This window comes from Gavialis gangeticus, unplaced genomic scaffold (genome assembly GCF_001723915.1).
Source record: "Gavialis gangeticus isolate Ggan-Ray unplaced genomic scaffold, GavGan_comp1, whole genome shotgun sequence".
Lineage (NCBI taxonomy): Eukaryota > Metazoa > Chordata > Crocodylia > Gavialidae > Gavialis > Gavialis gangeticus.
Window position 1 is genome coordinate 33,201,857 of NW_017728997.1, and position 19,013 is coordinate 33,220,869.

Here is a 19,013-nt window from a genome sequence, read left to right on the forward strand (position 1 = left end):
TGGGGTGAGAAGCTGGAAGTGGCATCCTAGTCCAGATGCCACCTCCTGCTTTGCTTTCTTGCCCCTGCCAGCAGATTTCCTAGGCTCCCTCTCTCCTCCAGCTTCCGCTGCCTGTCCCCACCCCTGGGGGAGTGCTGGAGCAGTACAGCCCATGGGACTGAACGAGCTCATGGTTGGAAAGCTCTGCAGGCCCCAGGGACCCAGCATGGGATCTCTGCTGGTGCAGGGCAGTGGGTGCTGGTGCATGCAGTGGAGTGGGGTGGGGGATGGGATGGAGGAGCCATGTGGCAGGACAATGTCATCAGTTGCTGTAAGGGGCCTGTACAGTGAGGCATGTCCCAACACTGGTACGGAGGCCCTATGTACCTTTGAACAACTCACTCAATTTCTCTAGGCCTCATTTCCCCACCTATAAAATAAGGGTTATGATTACTTGTCCTATCTTTTCTTTTCTCTTGTCAATTTTGGTGGTGTGGTCTTCAGGACAAGAACTGGCCATTATTATCGGAGTGAATAGAACTTATCACTATAAGGTTTTGAGCTCAGTCAGGGCATTTCAGTGCTACTACAACACACATAACAATAGCAGAGGCGTAAATGATGTCAGATATCAGAAATTTCTGATAGAATGTGTCAAAAATTAGCAGTGCCAGGCAAACGAATCAGACAAGTCATGGGCTTCCCAGGAAAAGTCTTCAGGTGGTTATTCAGGCAACTAGGAATTTATGCCTGATTGAAGAATATATGATCTGGTTTTCTGTATGGGAAAATCCAGGAAGCTATTAAACCATGCAGTTTCCTTTAGTAAACAGGATATACTGGCACAGGGAAAGGAAACAAATCAGAGCAGCTGGAATTTAAGGGGGCAAAAGGGTTCTAGTTACACAGAGATGCAGGATCCCTACACATCTTGGCAGTACAGCAGAAAAGATCTTTTCTGCCATTCAGTCAGAGCAGACCCGTAATGTCACGTTACCACTGTGAAACCTGTAGCTGCGGCTCTCCTTATTAGGCCTGTCTAAAGAGGTCACCCCACAGTGCATGCCAAACTACACTAACATCATTTCTGTTCCACCTTTTGTTAGAAGACCAATTTCATTAATCCACCATTTTTTGTCAGTTGTTAAAGCAGTGTTTAGGACAGGTTTCACTCTATTCATAATTCAAATAGCTTATGACACACAGTAGCAGCAAGATTATCATAACATCTTACCAAGCACAAAGAACCTTCTCAAGCCTGACACACAGAAAAAATTGGCAAAGCCAGCTGTCAGACTGGATTACTAGGAAACCATCCACCCAGAGCAGGGTCTGTTTTGCACCCTCACCTCTCTCTCTAGCCTTTGTACCATGGTGTGTGGACAAAGTCCATGACTGGGGTGGAAGTAGTTAAGCTGGACCCAAGATTCCTGGGAAGAGCTTGAATCTAGAGCACCTGTATTGAAAGGTGATTTGTGATGTCACTGTTGCTCACTATCTCCTTCCACTGTGTACTTCATTTGCCTTGACACAGAAAAGCTGCTATTTGTGGTTATGAAAGGAATTTGGTAATGTGGAATGAACTCTTTCACTAGAAGCTTCCAGAGAGGATGATATTATCTAAAGTAGACACTGGGAAACACTGGAAATTAAGCACAATGTAGAGAATTCCAAACAGGATCCTAATCCCCCGTCAGTAGTGAATGTATGGAGTGAGTTACCAAGTTAAATTATCAAAGCAAATTGTATCAGTGAGTTTAAAGGATAACTCATTTGCTTTGTGATGGGAAAGGGGATGGAAGTGGGCAAACATGGCAGGAGATCTAAAGATAAAGCTAAAAGACGTAGACTTGTTGAGCTAATGGGCTTTTTGCCCTGGTGGAACTCATTTGGAGACTGATTAATTTGCTGATTAAGTTGTGTGGGATGAAATATTTGCCTTATTGGGTAATAAATGAACTGTTTACAGTACAGAAGAGCTCTGTGAAAGATACATGATGCATGGATTATTTGAACTTTGGAACATTTTGCAGTGTTTGAGCAGATCTTTGTCAACTGACTTTTCCAAACTACATTACCCTCTCATGTGTTGGACCAGACCCTGCTCTCCATCACATTAGTGCTACTCCATTTCCCATAACAGGTTAACACCACTGTTCTGTAGCGGAGGAGGATTTAAATTCTCTCATTTTTCTTCTCTTATCCCAGGCACTGGATCCAGTGCATTCATTGCCTTTGTGGTTTCAGAAATCAAAGTCCAAAGTGCAGTAATAACTCCACATGAATTACTACACTGTGTGTGGTAGTTTAGTGGGAATGTGTCGTATCAATTTTGGCTCTTGTATAAACAATCAGGTTTTGGCGGTATATGCTGAGGCTTGATTGAGAAAATCTCTTGATAAATGAAATTACTATATTTCATTTCATAATTACTCTGGGCTGTTTTTAATGGAATATATTCATAAACAGCCATAACATACTTAAAAAAAATATGAAAGCAGTGCAGCGCACAAACATGTTACAGTGCTCCATTATGCAAATATGGTTTTGTTTGTTTTTTCTACCATATATTAACAATTTCCATCTTTCTGTGGTTTAGTTCTGCTACCCACAAGACGGCTAAAGGGGAAAACTTTTTTTGGATACTCAACATAACCTTACTTAGTCTAATTGGCCTCAGTCAGCCAATCCAGTGGGAGTCCTTCCGTTATCTTCACAGAGGGTTGGATCATAAACTGGGCCACAGCATGTCTCTACAGTAGCTTGGGCTAACTTTGGAATTGAAAATCTCTTCTTTAGACTGAGAATTCCCTCAAGTAGATCATTTAATGAGCTGTGATGTTACTGTATCAATGCTCTTTTGCCAAACTGAACATTTCCTTCGCGTATGGAGTATGCATTAGGTGAGCCAAATTTTACTAAATTTTACTGTGTCTTACAGATCAAGATTCTGTGTGAGCTGACAGTTTTCAGTGCAGTACTACTTTCGGTTGCTGAGATATAAGCAGCTGAAAATCACCAGATGCTTACTACCCAGTGAACAGTTATTGAAGTAAGCTAATCCCCCTCTGCTCCCAAGAGTGACAAGTTTCCAAGCACTAGCAAAGTATGTTTTAAAGGGGGAGAAAAAAAAAGTCCAGCTGAGGAAGTCACAAAAATGCTGTAGTCAAACTACTTGCAAAAGTGTGAACTGAATCCATGAAAATTGCTAAACTGTCCTTTTGTCAATCCCTCCTTAAACATTCTTCTTTATTACAAGCAACGCAAAAAATTGGCACGATTTGTTCAGTGACAAAGTAGCAACAGTCCAGTGATATTGCTAAATGCCATAATGCTGCATTGTTTAACTACCCTTTTAAAAGACCCCATTCAAAATAACCACCCAGTCCTGGGGCCAGCAGAGTTGTCTGCAAGCTACTTTGTTCCTGTTATACTTTCATTTTAAAGGTCTTTTTGTTCATGATTTTAACTAACAGAAAGTTTACTTTTATAAATGTTTTTTTAAATCATCTCTAAAGCTATAGAAAGAGGATATGGCTTTACAAAGCTTAATAATTGTTTCCTGTTTCTTATTCTACATTTTTTCTGGCTTAGAAAACAGAACCAGAATGACTGTAATACAAATCTGTAAGCGCATGGCCTAATGAGAAACACTTTGCCTTATATATAACTGTCTGTGTCTTTAAGAGGTTTTTACACACACGTTCAGTTTGTGGTTTGACTTTCAGAACCACTGTTTTTGATCAATTCCACAATTTATTTGTTAAAGCTTGTGTTGCTGTAGGCAGTTCCTCTCTAATTTTCCCATTTAGTGGTCAGTTTTTGATGGTCTGTTTCCACTGTTTTGAGGGTCTGGCGTTTGAGAAAACTGTTGAATAAAATGTGAAGAAAATATGTTAATTTCTCAGAGATGGTGTAGAATATGCATGCACTGGAGAGAAGGTTAAAGCATTTGGGATGGTAATGAGAGGATTAAAGCGTTACTTCACCAAATAAATGTCTTGATGTTCCTTTTCATTGATTCACTGGTGGCTAAAATGGGATTAGCTCATTTTCAGGATTATTTATGAATATGACTAGTTTCTAGAAACTTACTGAATGTGTTCTGTGTTACTATATCCAGAATCTAAAATGATTTAAAGTGGATGAAGTTAGCACCAAATAAGAGAATGTGACATACTGTTGCTAATTTCCCCAGGAAATGTTGTGTGTTAGTGGTTTCTGTTGCAGGCTGCTTAAAAATATATTTGCCAGTGGTTTTTGCATTTTAGTTTTTTTCCTGAGCTCTGAAGTGTTGTAAGTATTTGAGTCTACAGTAACTGCCTTTTCGGAAACTTCAGTTTTCTGAAGAGTCAGGGTTTGTTCTGCATTCTCAGGAGCATGTTTTTCTTTTCTTATTTAATCGTTGTGCTGTGTGGAATGCTTCATATTTTTAGCCTGCTTATTTTCTATGGTTTTTATGTAGTCTTTGACAGCAACCAGTGTTCTAGTAGTATGACTGCCATTGTAAACACAGTTGCAAAATAAATAGAATGAAAGGCTAATTCTACATGCAATATTTAAATGGTTAGTCCACATTTTCATAATTGTTCATGCACATAGGACAATAATGGTTAAGCTGAGTCATACATGTGACCTTACTAGGACTTTTACATGGATCCAAGGTCACATATAGTCATTTCCTGTTGAGCAGTCCAATTTCACTACATGCAAGGTGTTTTCCTAAAATTATGTTTTGTTTAAAAGTAACCTGCAAAAAGAAAAAAATCGATTTTAGCTTTATTCTGCTTCTTTGTCAAGTCAAGAGAAAGCCCTTAAGGGTTTCTAGGGTTGCTTTGTTTTGGGTTGTATGGATTTTGCCCTGCATGTTGTTTGTATGGACATCCAGGACTTGTCAACCCTGGAAGATTCTGTTGTGACTAGAAAACTGATGATATTATAACATCAAAGTCCTGGTCAGAGTCTTTAAATGTTGTTGTTGTTTTTGCTACTGTTTAACTGTACAGACTAATGAACATTTTAGAAAAATGGGCACCTTTGTCAAAGAATCATCACAGCTATCCCTTCGATTGAGGCATAGGAACTAACAATAAATGAGCTTGTAATTTTAAAAAAAGTTTTATAAAAACCTTCTTGCCTGTCTTCATATATCATTTAAAAATAAGCAGAAAGGTGAAAGCCTTGCAGGTCACTTTACAGGCCATGCATACATATTAGGATGTCTAACTTTACCTGGCTCTTCAGTCCATCAGAGTGAAGCCACCAGTAACAATGCAGCACTCTCATCATATTCCTGTGTTCCTCAACCTGTCTTTCCATTTTCCATGTATTCTATTCCTTGCCTTTGACAGGGTCAAATTAAAGCTCTGATTACTGCTGCGGTTTGCTGAGATCCTACCTTTTTAACTGGAACACAAGGAAGAGGTGACAGGGCACCCACCATACCAAAATACATAGCACTAACATTTGGACTTCTTTAGACCATGCCATAAAATTCCTCCCATTTATGCCAAAAGAGATGATTTGGGATAGTCTTTATATATCTAAGCTGTTTCTGTTCCTCTCTTGGGGAGAGGGTCTGGTTCCTTTCTAACTAGATGGGCATAACTAGTTCCCTCTGCTGCTAGTAGAGGATTGTATATTAATTAAGCCTGAAATTGTCACTGAAATTTGCTTACAGATGTTTACTATAAGAGATTTCTGGTCTAAAGTCAGAGAATTTTTTTCTGCAATCAAGCTTTTCATTTTACTTTCTTTCTGAATGTTTTGTAGCTTCCAACTTGTTCTTATTTCATTTCTCTGTAGAGCAGAGCTAACTACCCTAGACACTATAGAATTTTGAAATAAAGCACCTGCAAGGTGTTTTAGTTCCAAAGTGCGCTGCTGCCATTTTCTCAGCACTGACGCACATATTGCTGCTTTTACAAATGCATGCATTGCAGCGCCAGGTGTTTTTCAAAGCATCCAGCGCTGTGATGCATACATGTGTAAAAATGCTTCTAGGAAAGGATATAAAATGTATAGCAGGGTAATCTTTTGTGTTAGAGGAGTAAACTGTGGGAACTGTCCTGAACATATAATGAAGCTGTTGCTGCTCCATGGTTGAAAAGTGGGTGAATTTAATTATTTACACCATCACACATTGTATGACACCATCACACATTTTTAAGAATTCTCTGACCAGTCTTCTGAGGTGCGAGGCACTTTCCAGACAGCAAGTGCTCTTAAGTCCTAGTGAAGTCATTGGGACATCTTCTAGGATGTCATGTCATAAGACTGTCTGTTGGTGCCATTTTGGCTGATGGATGACACTCCATCTTGGATGGTATTTTTTTTCCATCCATGCTGTTATCTCAAGAAATGCACTGAATCCATATTGACATAGTTGAGGTTAACAGAAAAGGTAATTTCTTGCCTGGAGACTGTTTCCTGTTGTCAGACCTACCACTTTCAGAGGACCTCCTGATGTAACAGACTCTCAACAGGCACTCTAAACTAAAAGCAGCCCTTCCTTCCTTCCTTCTCCTTTCCAGATGACTCTAACCTTAGTTCCTGGAGCAAAGGCTGGGATCTGGGGAAATTCTTTTTCAGTCTAAAGACTGCAGCCATTTCTAATTCCTTATTTTGGCTACTGTGAACAACAGCAAGTGAAGATGAAGAAAAGCCTCTTAGGTCTGGCAGGCCTTCCCATAACTACCATTGCAGGATTGCTCCAGATTGTTGTGACCTGTAGTGAAAATAGTCACTGCTGTTACTTGTGTCTTACTGAATATGTATGAGTTTTGGCCGAAGACTGAACCCATCAAATGCCTTTCTATTATGTTAGCTGTGTATTGTGATGCCTTTAACCATCTTGCTGTAAAGTATACTTGGTAAGGTCCCTCAATGTCTCTTATAAGTGGTGGTGATGAAGCAAAGCAGCTTGAAAAAGTCTGAAGTTGTTAAAACCCCAATTCCAGTGCAAGTATTTGAGAATAGGTTTTTAAACAAACACACAGCCAAAATACCTGAAATTTACCAGTTCCTCCGTGATGGAAATTAGCATCAGGTCTTAAACTTCATCCCCCTTGCTTCCTAGAGCCCTGATCCAGCAGAACACATAAGAGTGCAGGCATATAATTACTGAATTGGTATCAAATTATAGGGATAGAAGCTGTTACAATGTAACTGTGACATCTGACCCCTCCTGTAGCCATGCAAGTGTGGTTAAACCATAGTAACTTTAACTGTTTAATCCAGGGTCAAATGTAGGTCAATTTTGCTAAATTGCCTTATCACTACAGGACCATGTAGATATAATAGTTATTTTGTAACAGCTGCTACACCCTCCTCAGTGGCAGCTTCCTGCCCCTTTTAAAGTGGTTAAAAGGCATGATTTTCCATAGCCTTAAAAATGTGCATAATACTGAGGAGTGAAATCAACAGGATTTCTCACATGCTTGCCGCTGAGCATATGCTTAACTATTACTGGCTTAAGATCTAGGAACTCGCAAGATGGGGCCAATATTTATGTAGTAAAAAAATACCAAGTTGAACATTGATAATTAATGGTTTCTGCTGCTAAAGAAGAGCCAAGATGTCTACACAAACCTTGCAATTCAGAAGCCACACGCTATGTTCTAGTTCAGTATATCAGTTTTGAAGATAAGGTGTAGTCCTCAAAACATAGAAGAAAATGTTGTTCATCATAGTCATAAGGATGCATCGGCCTAATCCTCTTATTCTTGTTACATACTTTAATCCTGCACTTCTGATCCGCAGGATTTAGCAGTGGTTGAGATTTTTGTGTGATAGCTGTGTATCAGATTTTTGGAATGCTGTTGTAAATTAGTTGTTTGATTAGATGGACTCAGATGCTTGGTTACCTGTGCTTGATGCAGTGGTAGTGAATGAAACATGTGTCCGCACCAATAACAGATACAAATAGTTTTTGTCACTCTGGCTTGAGACTAAGAGGAAAACTTTCACAGGTTCTTACATAACTTGGGCTCCTAAATCACTTTTAGAAATGAGACTTGGGCTCCTAAATGATTGAAGCACATTTGAAAATTTTACCCTTAACGATTTTGTTGCCCTAGTCTGCTCTATCTAAAGGTGAGGAAATAAAACTAGGTGAAAATAGGTGAGTTGTGTTGAATCTAGCAAACACTCAAAGCCTGTAGTGTGTACCTGAAGACCAAGTGATCAGAAAGCTGGCACTGATCACCATGCTTTCAAGGCAGCTCAAAATAAGAGCAGAGACCTTACTGAAGTACATAATAGTAATGACGCTGTTTTGCTTTTCATTCTGTGGTGGAGCTATTCTGTGGTGGAGCCTGGTCCACTCAGTCCAAAACTAAATACAACACAACTGATAGTTCTTTTCTAAAAAGGGTGCTAGGGAATTACCAATTGATAAAAATGTTCTAGGCTCATCACCGTTTTTTTGTTCGGGGGAATCACATGGCTGCTTTTAACACCCAGTGGTGATGGGACTTGTGAACAGGGATATTATTTATATAATTAAATTTTGGAAGAGTTCTTGATTTTCATCTCAGTCTCAAATCTCTATTTGGCTATCCAACTTTCTATGCTTGATTATATCATTGGTATACCACAGACCTAGGCAGTGGTGAGAGCATTAATCAGAAAATCAATTCTGTCTGTATTTACAGTGAAAATAATAAAATGTTACATGTTTTTTTTCCTAATTAGCTGAAAGCTTTTTATTTGTTAATGTTTTCCCTCAGTCAGCCACCTGCATCTCCTAGCACACAGGAAGCCATCCAGGGAATGTTATCAATGGCAAATCTCCAGTCTTCGGACTCCTGCCTGCAGACTTCGTGGAGTACCAACCAAGCTAAAAATAACTCTATCTCAACCCAGAACTCCAAAAAAACTGGGAGCAGTAACAACAAAAATGCAGGCAAGAGGTTACTAAAGAAAAGCACAAAAAATAGCATTGACATTGAAGATTATGATGACCAGGACCATTTAGATGCTTGTTTTAAAGATTCTGATTACGGTAAGAGAAAGCAAAGTGATCTTATGTCTGCAGTCTTGGTCCCGAAGTGATTTATGCGTGTGCTTAATTAATTATACACTTGTAGTTATTCACACTGAAATCAACAAGACTACTTAGCAACTAAGCTAAGTGTCCACTAACTGATAAGTAAAAGTCCATATGACTGGGAAATCTTATATTGCTAGATTTGATTAGGTAGACTAGGTAAGATTAAATAGGGAGATTAGGTTAGGTAGGCAAGATAAAAAGATTGAAAAGAGGAATTAAATAAGAAAAAATGGACCAGATTAACCATATGAAACACAGGAGCGTGGGCAAGCAGATGTTTGATATTTGATTCTTATAATAATTCTTAAAATCATTATATAACGTGGCAAATATATTTTAAGAAGCTTAGGAATACAATTAAACAGTAATAATTAGACAGCTATTAAATCAGACAAATGAGAGGGGTCACCCGTGTCTCTATCTTAATTTTTTTACTCTATACTATATACACATTTTATACAGCCTAACATAAAACATAATGCTGATAAGGGAGTGCTATGCCCTAAAATAAATAAATAGCAGAAAAAATGGGTACAAGGGTGCCATATGTTTTTATGCATATGTTTTAGGCATTTATATCAACTTCGGTCTCGAACAGAACTTTTAAATAATGTAAAAAAGTGGGAAAGAGGAATAAGTAAAAATGCTAAGATTGATAGAAAAATAAAACTATAACATCATGTAGTGCTCAAGAAGTGAATACATTTGTTTAGCAACTTCATAAGAATGTTACTTTAAAAGGTTGCTGCTGGCTGGTTTAAAAACATAATTTCTGTCTGGAAGTGCTCTGTGCTTTCACCATTTGATACATGTAAAGTTTAAATTGAAAAGTTATGAAGTTTAATGAAAACAAGCCATTTTCATTTTGAAAATATTGTATGTACGTGTTCAAAAGAATTCAAGTGCATGTTGCTCGTTTGCAGTTACAGCACCTATAGGCATATCAGTCAAGATAAATTACATTAAAAATCTTGTGAAAGTATAATTTACAGACACGATCTCCATGTGACAATGTGAAAGTGGATAGGGTTATATTTTAAACACTAACATTCTTGTTAATTATATATTTACGCTACTATTTAATGAGTTTTCTTTGTTGTAAGTGAGCTTCATTTACAAAGACTCCATTTGTACTGCATCTGGTGAACAGATTTTCAGTTCAGTGGCTGAGTTACGTTTACGTTGAAACCATATACTGCCTTAACAAACAGAAACTGAAATAAAATTAAATGCACGTTTAAAAAAATCGATCAGGTAATCTCAAGACTGGATAAAATGTGATACTATACAGAACTGGATAAAACTCAGTTTTGTTATTATGTACCCAAAGGACTATAAAATACACAAAGAGCACAATTTGGATGGCAAGTGGCCACTTTTTCATATTTTGAAATGCAAAGAAAACCATTCTCTAGTTTCCATGAATACCATCATCTCTCTCCACCCAGTATCCATTTATGTCTTACCAAAGATAGATTTGTAGAAGCATTGGAAAGATGCAATGCTCTCCAAGCTAATAATGAGCACTTAAAATCATATGCCCTCTTCTTCCCCGCCTCGTGAAGTGAGCCAATTATAATTATTATTCCCCATCTACTGAAGGAAAAATGAAGAACCAGAAGCTTAAATAATGTGCCTAAAGCCACCCAGGGTGGGAATGGCCATGCAAGAGTTAGTACTCCAAAATTCCAAGTTCCCATTGCACCCTGGTCAGTAGGCCTTGCTGCCTTGCAATGCAGCACAACTGGGCTTGTCTGAGCAAACTCTGTGAATTTAGTAGAACTCAAACAAAATGTAAGAGAGAGAGCATTTTTACAACTTTTTCATACTCCATGACCAGTTAAGCCAGATGCAAACCAGGATTTTCTTCTTCAGTGTTACTATAAGTCTGATTTTCAACCTAGTTTCATGAATAATTAAAAGACACCAATAAAATGCATTGGTGGGGCTTCAAGAGCAGGTCTTTTGATTTAACACACCACTGCCAGGAATAGGCCATTTCTCACCTCAAAAGCATCTGCAAACTTAGGCCAGTATCACTTCCTTGCTTACACTATGATCATGTCTTCAAGCATTTTTCCATAACCAGGAGAGTGAGTTCACTTTTTTTTTTAATGATAGCTGAGATTTTGCTATGCTCCTTATGCTTCGGACTTGACAGTCCCTTAAAGTGATCCAGCCTTGTTTTTCTTTTTGCTCCTTGTTCTGGTGTCTGCTGCTTTTTCTATGTCAGGTTCAATGTTGAGTGACACTCTGCAACCCCCTGATCACAAGAGAGTGGCATAGATGAGAGGAAGAGAAAGAATCTCTCTAGTTTGGCTTTTAAATGAGGCCCATTCGTTGTTTAAAAGCAGATGCTGTCCCTGGGGAAATGGAAGGAACATTTTTTCTGATTCATTAGTAGTATCAGCAATTAAAGGAAGGTCCCCAAACATATCAAGAAGACAAGAGGTTGCCCTATCCCTTGTCCCTTCTCTACTTTATGCTAGAACGGTGTAAGAGTAGGGACCCATGAATCCAGGAGGAGCTGGCAATGGGGTTAGGCAGAAGCAGGACCCGGTGGGAACAGAGCCAGATTCTTTCTAGGTCTCCCAGGGCTCTGGCACTGATCCTGAGACTACAACAAGCCAAAGGGTGACAAATGGTCTTCTCATTAAGTGAAGGACAGGCCCTTCCTCTGACAAGAGTCCTGTTAGTGGGTTCTCAGTATATTTCCTGTCTCCTAAGTAGTATTTTCTCTCACAACAAACAATTTGGCCCTTCATTTATATCTCAGTAAGATATTTGTGCCTGGGAATGAGCAAGGAAGAGGGGAAGATGTTCTGAGGGATTCCACATGGTTGTACATATGTTACACCCCAAACAGTATTGTTTAACACTGTATAAGCAACTGATATATTATAAGCTATACTTTTTTTCCTGGTCTAGTTTACCCTTCCCTTGAATCAGATGAAGATAATCCAGTATTCAAATCAAGATCAAAGAAAAGAAAAAGTTCTGATGATGCTCCGTACAGCCCGACAGGCAAGTCTGTGATGTCTGTAATGGTCTGACTTGTGGATAAGAGGTGGGAGGTGGGTGGAAATATTTCAAGTGACAGGCCTACTAAAGAACAGTGTAGTTTGTTATTTTATCATAAAGAATGTGACTATCTAGATTGGGGCTGTCTTACAGGCAGCCCTAGAGTTGTATGTAGCCTGTGAGGGGTTAATTTATGGCCCTCAGGTCCCCATCCACTATTTCCCTATCACTTCAGCTGCAGGGCAGTGTGGAGAGCTGAGGATGAGTCCAGGCCATGTACAGTGGGGTAGGAGGGGAATCAGGGCTGTGTGGAGGGGAGGACCTTGCCCACGTGGGACGGTGGTGGGAGTGGAATTGTGCCTGCAAGGTCCGTCAGTGGGGGAGGGAGCATCTGCTGTAGCAGTGGGTGTGCCCCCACTCCCCCAGACATATGCCCCCCCGGAGACTTAGAAGTTGGACAGTCCTTGTTAGAAGGGAAGCTCCCTTTTAATGGAATGTAACTGTTCCACTTTTGTTAATACAGTAGAACATTGACTTTCTGAAATAATTAGCATCACCGCCATTCTGGAGAACCAGTCTTTCTGGATAATTAAACGCTGCAGTATGAAGTGCAGAAAACTATATTTTAATTACTGTACTGCATAGCAGATATTAAAAAACAGCAAGACCTAAGCAGATGGTTCCATGCAATATTTTAATATCTCAAAGTGTTAGTAAATAAACAATGTGTAGTAGTCTCATCAACAAACATAACCCACCTACCAGAGAATGCTTTGCACAAAACCTTCTGATTAATTGACTATCTGGATAATCCACTCTATTGTACTACATTCAGTCTAACATGTCCGGGGCATTGTGCATCTTGTATCCACTTTTCAAAAATAAACAACAGGTTTTGGGTAGCTGTGCATCCTGCTGGTAAGCTTGATGATGTGCTCCTGCTCTTAAGGTGATGCAAGGGTGAAATCTCAGTGTCAAGCAGCTCATTGTTACATGCAATGAGCAGTTTTAAAGAAAACAGAAGTGTGTGTGTGTGTGTGTGTGTGTGTAAACAGAAGTGTGTGTGTGTGTGTGTGTGTGTGTGTGTGTGTAAAAGCTGTTCAGTAACACTGAATAACCAGTGGGGGCAGTTTCTGTGCTGCATCTCACAAAAAGTGGGAAAAGACAAAGGCTACCTTAGACCACCTTTTACAATGGCCTGATTCTGGACCAAATAGGAGCCACTGCAAGCCCTGGCATAAATTAGAAGAGCTCTAGGGGCTACTAAAAATTTGTAGCAGTTTTACTGGGGCTGTCTGTGAAGCATTCAGTGCATAACATTCAGTGCTGCCTGGCACCTTAGAAGCTGAGGATGACAGGGAAGGGAAGGGGTGCTTATGTGGACCCTAGCATAACTCCTCCACTGGTTGAAATCTCCTCTGGCCATTTATGACAGAAACAGTGTGTAAAAATCCCTGTGAAACATCTGCCCAGTTGATTTGAAATTAATTCAGGTTCCCTAATTTTCTTTATATTTCACTAAATGTGGTAAACCAGTGACATTCTAGAGGAGAAGGTAAATTTCCTCCTGAAGGCTACACAGTTCAGTAGGATCCGAGTTCTTTCTCCTCATGTGCCACTTCATGGCCTTAATAACCCTTCACCATTAAGGACACTGGCACCACCTCCATCAAAGGACCCTGGTGGATAAGATCTTTCCTGTACTTTTCATGCCCTTTCCCTGCAGTCCTTAGGACTATAGTTGCTCCCTCTGCACAAACACTGTTGCAATTCTACTATAAATTGATTCTTCTCTTGATTTGTTTTTTACGTGTAGCAAGAGTTGGCCCCTCAGTACCTCGACAAGACAGACCTGTTCGAGAGGGTACAAGAGTTGCATCCATTGAAACTGGACTGGCAGCAGCAGCTGCCAAGTTGTCCCAGCAGGTGAGGTTGCTTGCTAGATAGATAGCTTTCTATTAAAATTATACTGTTTTTAAAATGGAGCTGTATGACTTTCCTACTGCTGGTTGAATGTTAACTGTGTTGTCAAAATAGTTCATGTTTAATTCAAGTACAAGACCAATACTGTATTCCATTTAGTCAGTGGCACAAATCCTAATGGCCTCAATAGAGATGGGTTTGGGCCCCAAAGCATACTTTCAGACATCTAGCAATGCTACAGTGTAGAGGAGGCCTAGTTTATCAGACTAAATGAGCTATGAATTCAAGAAATATAAGGAAATTAAGCAATTTAAGGGGAATCTACAGAAATGTTCACAACACGTGGCCACACTGACAAAATTACCAGTAAACCTAGAAGACCTATCTATATCTTTAGGTCTCAAGAATCTAAAACTGACTAAAAATGAAAGGAATCTTGGCATTTTAGCATCCATAGATATAGATAAACACCTTGCAGACTTTCAAGATAGGTAGACTAGATGCGTAAATCCCATTTGAAAAATGGACATAGGCACCTAAGTCCTGCTTTTTTTTTTTTACGTATACCAGCCATTAAACTTATGCCTTAACAGTACAAGGTAGCTCTGTCCTGAAACACCCTGAGTGCTCTGAGCAAGCTACCTCCTGACCCAGAAGTTGTGTAGCTGTAGTAGTGCAGTCAGACGTGACAGCAGGTGTTGCCGTTTAGCATATTTCTAGTTTGACAGCTAGTACTCATGTACAAACTCACGGAGTCGGTACTAATGGAGTGAGTGCAGGGTTTCATAGCTCTGCCTTGTGCTGTATAGACATTCCCTAATTCTCAGTGAAATCAATACAGCTTTGGTGCCTAGATATCTTCTTGAAAAATCTGGCCTTAAGTCACTTCGAACATTTAACCCTAAGTAATTCAAAATCAAGGATTATACCAGATTTCCTCATAAGTACTTTCTTATTTTAATTATTTTTGTTAACCCTTTGAGGGTTGCTATAAAACTCTCTTAGGACATAGAAAGACAAACACGTACCCCAGTGTGATGTACACGAGTTGTGTGCATCAATGCCAGTTAGACCAGGATGGACATCTACTTCAGGGTATCTCATCCAGTAGTTGGTTGTTACTATGCCTTTCTGCAGTGGGGCAGGGTGAAGCAGGCAACAGCTTGTTTGCTTTTAGGAAGAGACTCACAGTATGGACACATGCACATGAAACCTAAACTGGTTTAACTTACAGGAGTAGATTTTTAACTGGCTCTTAAAAAAATAATTGTCTATCAGACTGAGTGTACTTATCCCTTATAAGTCCATCCCCTTATACCAGAAACTTTCATTATAAAAATGGTTGTCATACCTCCATGTCAGATAAATTGAATTTATGGAAAATCCAGGGGAATAAGGCCAAATGTACCATCCACTGTTTAACACTGCATTTTCTCGGCAATGTGATCTTTAACCTCCTTTGAAATACCAAAAGACTCTAAACAGCAGGTGACATGACATAGCACAGAACTGATGAGCCAGTTTAGGCTGTTTTTGCATTGTGAGTAAAATTTGGCCCTGTACAGAGGTCAGCAGAGGCCTAAAACCTGCTTGAGTCTCAGTCTTGGCTCATACTCTGAACTGGTGTAGTCCTGATGCTCTAGAGGCCTTCCTTGCAGCACAGAAGAGAATTTTATCATGTGAGATGAAAAAAATCTAGCCCTGGTTCTCAGTGCCTCTGTTCCTGCACTGTTTAGGAACAAAGGGAGAAAGCATCATTTGTTCTCCTCATGAACTCCTGAATCCCTGGCCTAGTTCTTGGTATGTATCAGAGCAGTGTCAGAGCTACTCTGATTTATCCTCCATAGCCCTCTGTGAGATGTGGAAAATAGAGAATAGGCACAGTGTAGGGTGCACTAACCAGTCCCCTGACAGGCACCATGTGCAACAATCTGGGAGCAGAGCCCAGGTATCAGTGTAATTTTGGTGCAACTGAGAATCAGGCTCATGGTATTAGCTTCTTTTTTTGTTATTTGTATTACCATAAGACATATAAGTCATACATCATGCTAAAGCAGTGTACCAGCCCGCAACAGAAAGACAGTCTCTGCCACAGAGATCTTACAATAGAGACAAGAGAGACAACAGGGGACACAACTAAAGGGCCAGCAATCAATGAAAGTGCTGTTATGAACAAATTGTGCTTCCTAAACATTTAACAGTTCTGGTGATTGGTGTATTATCAAGTTCTGGCAATATCTTGATTTCTGTCTTACATCAAAGTTTAACAAAACAAGTAAATGTTTCAGGTTATCATAGTAACTTAGTGTGTTCTGGGACTGATGGGAATTCAATGCTTTCTTGAAAGGAGGAACAAAAAGGCAAAAAGAAGAAGAATACCAAAAAGAAACTGTCTCCCAACAACACAAACAAACTATCTCAGGAAGGCAGCTCTCCTGAGCCGAAATTAGAGTCCCACAGCAGTACTCTAACAGACCATGAATATACTGCTGGGGCAAGCACGTTTGGAGTTGCCCAAGTAAACAGAGGTTCTCAACCTATGGCACCTGGAGTTTTCCTCTCACAGAAGAGACCCTCATCATCACCGAACAATGCAACTGCCAAAGGTAATGTCAATGTTCACAGGCTCACAGAAAAATAGCCAAGACCTTATCCATCACCTAGTCTGTGCACCAGCGAGGGCAAGATTGTTCTCTAAAATACAGTTCTGCATGCCTGCTCTATTGTGTGTGTCTATATGTTTCAGTGGCTTTAAGCTGAATTATGCCAGTTCAGGATGTAACTGTGCATACTGAGTGAGGCGAGCATTATTGGCCTATGTTTCACCTTGCATAAAGGAGGCTTATTTGAATCCCCTCAGAGTGAAAAGCTCTTACTTGTGTTAGGTGAGTGCTCTGAGTGCAAATGTGATGCCTCCCAAAAAAAGATTCTGGGAAGAGTGTTTTCCTGACCTGCTTGTGAACCTGTGCCACTGTGCAGACAGGAATGCAAAGTTTATGGGGCCAGGAAGACTACAAGAGGGAGATTGACTCCATAGCCCAATGGGCTAACATTTCTGTTGGGAATTACAGGTTCTTGTTAATGCTTCCTGGCTTCTTTCAGTATTTTAACTCTGAACTGCTTGCTGTTAAATGCAAAATCCATCCAGCTTCTAGCCTGCTGGTTAGAGCCCTCACCTGGGCGGTGGGATGGGTGACTTTGAATTTTCTCAGGCTGAGGAGGCTAAGAAGCCCAAACATCCAAGTGGCTGGGTCAGTGCTCTGAAAGGATTCAAACCCACTCCTTCTACCTACCCAGGGCCATGTGTGAACCACCATTCTACAAAGGAAGCCAGGATGACCGCTTTCTCCACCCCTCCACTAGAAGCTGTGCCATTATGCAGCCAGAGCGGTAAGATGCATAGGGCCAGGAAAATACCCCTGCCCAAGGAAAAGCCAGTTTTGCTAGCCTGGCTATGTTAAGTATTTGGTTCAGAGCTTGGTGTTCTGGGTTTTCACTATAGCTTGCAGAGTTGTTTGGTTTTTGATTTTTTTTTTTTTTTTTTTTTACCAATGACTGTTTAATGTAAACTAGAGAAGAAATCTAGGTACAGGACCTGAACCCAGGAGTTGTGTCTCCCTTGAAAGCACCCCAGCCAAGAGGCTACAAGATCTCCTGGGCAAATATACTTACCAGCTTGAGGCACTGAACCTGTGCTGTTATGCAGCCAGGAATACCGGATTCACAGGGCCAAAGCTGTGAGGGCTGCTGGGTCTGCAGTCCCTGGGTGCATTGGTTCAGGTCAGAGCTAAAATATCTGTGTTCTCCTCTCTTAACTGTAGTAGTATTTCACTTTTCAGGGCAATACCTGCTCAGTGTAGAAAGCCTGACTAGTCCTGGGGAAGGGAACTCAACCTCTACATATGGCTCTCATCTGAAAGTGCTTGCACTGTGCATGCAGTAATTCAAGATTCAAATGACCAAGAGAAGAAAACATAAGGCAGTTGTTTCTCCTGCTCAGTGTGTTGGGGGCATGAGATGAGGGTTGTAGGGTTTGGTCTTTGTACCTCCTGGCTGTTTCTCTATTTTTAGCCTATGGCTATTTAATGTGAAATGCAAACTTTGTCTTGCCTGGGAGTAGGACATGCTTTTGGAAGGCAGGAGGTGGAGTTTTGAATCCACTCAGCTCCCCCTACTTCGGTGGATGGCCTAAGGAGGAGCAAAGCACTGACCCAGAAAGTCAGAAACCAGTGGTCGCTGACCTCTACCACTAGCAGGGCTTCAGACCCACATGTTCTGCTTCCCAGGAACATGAACTGTTCCTGGGAAGCTACAGGTTGCTAGCAGGTTTCCAGTAGGTTGCCTTTTGTACCCCATTCTTGAGGCTATGGCTCCCTGCATCCAGAACGGCAAGATTCAAGGAGGCAGAAGAGACTCCATTGTCGTCTCCATTCTCCTTTTGCTGCTGTGCATACAGGAAAGCAAGCTGTGTGGGGTAAGGAAAAGCACACTTGAGCAGCAGTCTGCTTTTGAAAGCTAGTGGTTTCCCTGAGCTGTGGGACCTGGTTATACTGCTCTATGCACCCTGCATTGTTCCAGTTCTTTTAGTTCACCCGGCCACTTGTGGAATTCTTCTGGGAGGTGAGGGAGGTGCATTTGAAATGTCCTCAGAAGAAGTGCTCCTAGAGAAAAGGAGCTTTGTCTTAATGGGAAGAGACTCTGAAGCGTTTCTCTCCTACCTGCCAGGACAATAACCTTCAGGTGGGACCCTTCTTTTGTAGCTTTGGTATTGTGCACACAGATAGGAATGATTCATGGGCTTGGAAGAGAAAACCTGAGCAGGAGCCTACCCAGGCCCCCAGCACTTGGTTGGGATAACCTGAGAAGTAGGTGCTGTAGGTTCTGATCTTCACATTGCCAGTTCATTCTGTGAGGGCTGAGAACACAAAAACCCTCTTACCTCCTGCCTGCTGGTTTGAACACGCTAATGGGAAGTGGGAGATGTGGCTGAGAAAGAACTGCTGGCTCTTTAAGCCAGAAGGGATAGAAAGCAGGTTCA

The 19,013-nt window shown here is 40.6% G+C and overlaps 1 protein-coding gene across 6 annotated transcripts in view; it reads left to right on the top strand.

Moving 5' to 3' along the window:
- The window catches only part of PHF2 (PHD finger protein 2), a 206,117-nt gene that overhangs the window by 173,496 nt on the left and 13,608 nt on the right, over positions 1–19,013 (top strand). For 3 of the 6 annotated variants that reach the window (XM_019505050.1, XM_019505049.1, XM_019505048.1), the window contains exons 18-22: positions 8,709–8,983; positions 11,960–12,055; positions 13,869–13,978; positions 16,323–16,581; positions 17,273–17,365. In XM_019505050.1, the coding sequence (XP_019360595.1) occupies positions 8,709–8,983; positions 11,960–12,055; positions 13,869–13,978; positions 16,323–16,581; positions 17,273–17,365 (833 nt within the window). The remainder of the gene's footprint in view (positions 1–8,708; positions 8,984–11,959; positions 12,056–13,868; positions 13,979–16,322; positions 16,582–17,272; positions 17,366–19,013) is intronic. The other 3 variants (XM_019505053.1, XM_019505051.1, XM_019505052.1) reach the window with 1 other exon arrangement.